Source organism: Galeopterus variegatus, unplaced genomic scaffold, assembly GCF_000696425.1.
Source record: "Galeopterus variegatus unplaced genomic scaffold, G_variegatus-3.0.2 Scaffold461, whole genome shotgun sequence".
NCBI lineage: Eukaryota > Metazoa > Chordata > Mammalia > Dermoptera > Cynocephalidae > Galeopterus > Galeopterus variegatus.
In genome coordinates, this window is record NW_007726572.1 from 622,438 (window position 1) to 628,453 (window position 6,016).

The 6,016-nt window shown below is 40.2% G+C and overlaps 1 protein-coding gene across 1 annotated transcript in view; it reads left to right on the forward strand.

The window, feature by feature from the left end:
• LOC103587571 (chromosome unknown open reading frame, human C12orf55) overlaps positions 1 to 6,016 on the forward strand; it is a gene marked incomplete at its 3' end in the record, with an annotated part of 124,558 nt that overhangs the window by 96,953 nt on the left and 21,589 nt on the right. The window contains exons 19-20 of the mRNA XM_008569066.1: positions 3,931 to 4,067; positions 5,287 to 5,404. Of these exons, the coding sequence (XP_008567288.1) occupies positions 3,931 to 4,067; positions 5,287 to 5,404 (255 nt within the window). The remainder of the gene's footprint in view (positions 1 to 3,930; positions 4,068 to 5,286; positions 5,405 to 6,016) is intronic.

Genomic DNA, 6,016 nt, shown 5'->3' on the forward strand with positions numbered 1-6,016 from the left:
CTTTCCACTCTGTTGATGTTTCATTTGCTGTGCAGAAGCTTTTCAGTTTGATATATTTCCACTTATTTATTTTTTCTTTTGTTGCTTGTGCTTTTGGGGTCTTGTTCTGCTTTGCTACCAGAAGCAAACTTAAACCTCCCAGCTAGAATGGACTTTCCCTAGTCCTACTTCTCAGCCCCTATAAAGGCCCAGCTCACTTCCTCTGCTTAGCCCAAGCCAGTGCAGATCTGCTGTGGCCACCCAGCTCTCCCTGGGAGTCTCTCGTGTAAGTAATAAACTTCTCTACATTCTCCTGGTGTGTGGAGTTTTATCAGCCTCAATACCGGAACCAAACTTTGGGGTGGGCCCATCTTGCTTTGCAGGGTGTCTATAAAACACCCATCTTGAGTCAGGAACTCACCCTGGGTCAATCAACCATGTTATGGTATAGTACAACTGCTGGGTGGTGTCCTCCTCTGTGAGCACAGAAATATTATCAGGAAATGAGAATTTTAAAATTTATTCAACACATTGTTTATTGAGTGCTTACTCTTTGCTAGGCATTGCTCCAGGTTAGTGATTCTAAAACTTGAGTGTGCATCAGAGTGTGCATTCTAAAACCGAGTGTGCATTGCAGTCCTGGTTAAATAAATTGCTGGGTCCCACCACNTGAGTGCTTACTCTTTGCTAGGCATTGCTCCAGGTTAGTGATTCTAAAACTTGAGTGTGCATTCTAAAACTGAGTGTGCATTGCAGTCCTGGTTAAATAAATTGCTGGGTCCCACCAGCAGAGTTTATGGTTCACTAGGTCTGGGGTGGGGCACCAAAATTTTGCATTTCTAACAAGTTCCATGGTGATGCTGATGGTCCAGGGATCATACTTTGAGAGGTGAGGTGGTGGCTTTCTAGAGGAAGAGCATTCTGCAGAAGGAATAGCTAAAGCAGAAGGCCTAAGCTTTTTAGAAGGACACCTGGTATGTTTGATAAACGGCAAGGAGGCCAGCATGGCTGGAGCAGAGGGACCCATGGGGAGTAAAAGGATTGGACAGGGAGGTAAGAGGTGAGTGATGGAGTGTGGAGGGAGGGCGATCATGAAAAGACTTCTAGGCTAGTATAAGGACTTTGGCTTTGACCTTGAGTGAAATGGGTAACCAGCAGACATTTTGAGTAGTGGTATGACATTGTGAGATTTCTGTTTTCAAAGGTTCACCCTGGCTGCTGTGTTGCAAATAGACCCTAAGGGGGTAAGTCGGAAGCACTATCCATTGCTGTAATTCAGTGAGAGACGAAGGTGGATTGGCCAGTGTGATAGTTGTTGATGTGGTAGAATGGTCAGATTCTGGATATGTTTTGAAGGACGAGCTAACAAGAGTTCCTGATGGAAATAATATGAAGAGAAAATTAAAGGTGACCCTAAGGTATTAGTTGACCAATTGGACGGTTAGAGTTGGCATCATCTGAGTTGGAGAAGGCAGTGGGTGAAATAGATCTGGGGCGGGGGAGATGAGAAGTTCAGTTTGGGGTGTGTAGAGGTAAGATGTTTATTATACATAGAGAGAGAATTGCTGAGTAGTCAGATATATGAATCTGGAGTTTGGGAGAGAGGTCTGGGCAGGAGAGGGATTTGGGAGTAGTCATGTGATAATTAAAACTGTGGGACTGGATGATATCCACAAGGAAATGAATGTAGGCAGAGAAGAGGAAAGGTCCAAAGGCCTTTTGGGGCATACCAATGTAAAGAGATTGGGGAAAAGAGGAAGAACTAACAGAAGCAACAGAAAAGGAATGTGGCCTTTGAAGTAAAAAGAAAACCAAGTATGGAGTTCTGTAAGCCAAGTGAGGGTCATGTATCAAGGAGAAGGCACCTACTCTACTTAATTATTTTATTAGCCTTTTGGTGCTTTTTTCTCATTTTAATCTAATCCCCTCTAAAATCCATTCTGCACATCACTACCAGGTTAACCATCTTTGACCATGCTTATATCATGGCACTCCTCTGTAAAAAAAACCCCAGTCTCATGATTTTATAAACCTTAGTTTTATCATGGCATCTTTTCATGTTTCAATGTTCACTAATTGAACAAATGACATTATTTTTAAAAGGATATATTTTAAAAGGAAGAAAAAATAGTGAATTACAGTTTCACCAGCCCTCTTACACATCATCTGTTATTATTTTCCATGATAAATGTTTTTGTGACCACGTGGTTCAGTTCTTTCATTTGACAAATGCAGCCCAGAGATGTGAATCATTTACCACTCTTAAGACTTGGTATCTGACTGTCAGGCTCTGTACAAATTAGTCAACTTCTCCATGCCGCAGTTTCCTCATCCGCAGAATGGTACATAAATAGAGCTCACTTCATAGAGCCGTCATGAGGAGTCAGTACATCAATGCATGTAAAGTGCTTAGTCCAGCACTTGACATCCTGAAATACTTCCACCGGAGTTTCAAGGCCTCCTGAACTCATGTGCCACTTTAACCTGTCCAATCACATTGCTTACTTTTCTTCAAATTCTGGCCTCTCTTTCCAGTGTCTCCTAAGCACACTGTGGTAATTTCCACTTACTGGACCTCTTTCAGATTCTGTCTAAACTGCTCCAATCTGAATCTTATCCCTGCTTTAGTTCAGCTCAAGCCGTGCTTCCTCCTTGAAGTTTTCATTTCTCGTTTTCTAAAGCCGCCATGCTTATTATGTTATTCTTTATAGTTTTTCTGTGATTTCATGTTGTTTTATGCCTTTAACTTGATCCCAGTTTCATGGAGTGAGACCGTTCCTAAGCTTTGAAGAATCTACCTCTACAGTTCTTAGTACAGAGTGCAACCTTCAGAAAAGCTTACATTGGTTGGTTGATTGCAAGAACCCACTTGGAAGATTTGAAAAGTTCTGGCCCTATAAGTTATTCCCTTGAGTGGAAAATGGTCTACTAACATGTCACTTACATACTTAATTCAATGAATTTATTTATACTTTATACCCTACCTGCTTCCATAAAGGATCTAAAGCAACACATAACTAATTCGATGAAATTTTATATTGTTATATACATATTTAAGTAGAATGATTTTTAGAAGCATCTTTAAAAAAATATATTTTCCCAAAAGAAATAGGTAAGTCAATGACTTTTTTCTCCTGAGCTTCTAGGCTTCAATAGTGAAATCATTTATTTTGCCTAATGTTAAATTTGTTGAAACATATCATGGCTTCTTGGAACACTTCTCTGTTTTATTCTTTACTCTTTTTAGCTGTGAACCCTTTGTTGCATAGAAGCTCTGAAAGTGTCAGTCAGAACTGGAAAAGAATGAAGTATATTTCCTATATTGTGTTTGGGAAATCTGATTGTTTCTCTTGGAACAGATTGTTCATTATAACAGTATCTATAATAAATGGAGTGCAGTGCCCACATAGATGGAAATGAAATTAATTTGGCTCAGATGTGATCTTTGTTTTGCATATGAGGATTTGAAACATCCTTACAGGGTTTCAAATTTCCATGCAATTTAGAAATAAAAAAGAGACTTCAAAATATGTCTGTCTTTCTTGCCAGTAGCCATCGTTACCTTACTATGGCACTGTAGAACAAAACAGCCAATGTGAGTAACTCTATATGAAATTAGTGTGTGATAGAGAACGTTATCAGAATTCTTGCTTAAAATATACACTCACAGGCCGGCCCAGTGGCACACTGCTACAGTGCGCCGCTTGGGAAGCGTGGTAGCGCTCCCGCAGAGGGTTCGGATCCCACATGCAGACCGGCCGCTCACTGGCTGAGCGAGGTGTGGGGGCAACACCGAGGGTTGCGATCCCATTGCCGGTCCCGGTCCGGTGCGGGTGCGACACTGAGGGTTGCAATCCGTTGCCGGTCACGAAAAAAAAAAAGACAAAAAAAAAAAATATATATACACTCACAATAAAAATATCACATAAGATAATGCGCTTTTTGTTGTAGGTTGCCTACCAGATTGGTAACTATGAGTTGGCTAAGAAAGTTTTCTCACCAGTTTGGGATTATTTTGTTGCTTCACCACTTCAGGATGAACAAGCTGTTATTTGTTTAAGTAACATTATGACTATTACGCAGAGAAGGTAATTAGAAATATTCTTTTAAAATATTAATACACTTACTGAAAATATAGATGTTGGATGTGAAGCCTAGAATGAATTTATTTTTAATTTCATGTTAAGATAGTCCATATGAAACTATTTCTGATAAGCATTATAAGAATATACATTCCAAATTCTCATATCCTTGTTAGAAACTTCCTTGCTAGAGTTAGAAAAAACACTGGGGGCACATGAATGAAGGTTATGGAATAAAAATACCAAATACTAACCAAAGTATCAGTTATACTAGAAACCTCAGTTATACTAGAAGACACAAATATGCATTAGGGACTTTTGTACCAGAGAAAGGTCAAGTTAAGGTTAGGGTCTGACAGGTGGGCTGTGAGGGTAAGAAGGCTTTTCCTTTGCTTGAAGAGGCTCCCAGGATTAGACCATCATCAACTGCAAATAGGCAGGTAGAAGCCATACAGAACGACAGGCCATCCTTTGTGTTCACTGCCATTTTGCTTAAAAAAACCCACAAAGTTTAACAGCAGCCTCAGAAATTAACATTAGTATGATTTCAGGCTTTTTCAACAAGTTCAAAAACAACAAGAATCTTCCTCACCTGCTTGTTAATGCCTGACATTTCTTTAATCAGAAGACAAAACCCTTCATTCCTCAATCAAAGATAATGAACTTAAAAATGCAAATACTAGTTGAGGCAAGGCATTGATAATGTTTATTTACATTAAAAGTATCATTCCATTCAATTAAATGAATACTGAGCATTTACTATGTGCAAGGATGCTAGGTGCTGGGGGATGGATTTGAGAGACAGGACTTAGATTTTATGTGACTCGTGGGCATAAGGAGAGGAAGATTGAAAAGTGACTGGGATTTCTAGAGTTCACTGGCTGGGCAGTCTGTGAGATTTACTAAGGGAACATGAGAGTGGAACAAGTTTTTGGAGGAAGATAATACATTTGGGGATATTTTGAGTTTGGTTTTCCAGCAGGATGTGTTTGTGGATATGAGATGCCAGTAGGTTTATTTATTTCATGCTGACACTCAGGAGAGTGTCAAGGCTAGAGACACAGATTTAGAAATTGTCTATTGAGGTCATCATTGAAATCTTGAGAGTGAGCGTATCTCCCAGGGAGTGACTGCTTAGCAGAAAAGATAGAAGGCTGGAATTGAAACTTGGGTGTTAGTTAGAAAATAAATAAATAAATAAACGTGAGTGTTGCTTACATTTAAGGAGTAGAAGCAGGAGAAGGAACCAAGGAAGAGTATTGAAAAGGAGCTATCCAGGAAATGAAATTCCAGGGAAGTGCATTGCCAAGGGAGTGAGAGTATCACCAGGGCGAGACTGGCCGGTGATTAATTACACGCTAATGCAAGGTCAGGCAGAGCAGTTGCTCAATAAAATGCTGCAGAGAGGCAGAATAGGATGAAAATTAAGAAGAGGCTTAGAGTTGGCAATTAGGAGGCCATTGGTGAGTTGAAGAAAGCCATTTTTTGTCGCGTGATGGGCCAGCAGACATTTTTCAACTGGCTATGGAATAAATGAAAGTGGAGAATCGTAACAAGCAAAAGACCACTCATGAAGTTTGGTGGTAAAGAGAAGAGAAAAGCAGGCAAGAGCTTGAGTGGGAAGGCAGCCTTAAGGAAGGAATTTTGTAGGGTGGAGCCAGTGGAGAGGGAGAGATTGAAGGTACAAGAAAGCACAGGTGGTGAGGGTGCTGTGGTGAAGGAGAACTGAAATTCTCCTGGCAAAAATAATTCTAGAGTTACACGTGGTGGTGAGATGGGTCATCTTCAAGTGTGAATTACTAATGTCAGATCCTTTCCTGTTTTATAGGGTTAGAGGATATAGAAAATAGATACACCTGAAGCCTAAGAGGGAGGGTTAGACACCAAGTAAGGCTAAGGGCAAGGAAGAGAATTTTGGAAACAAAGAAGAAAGACTGAAGATTTCACAGCTTTGC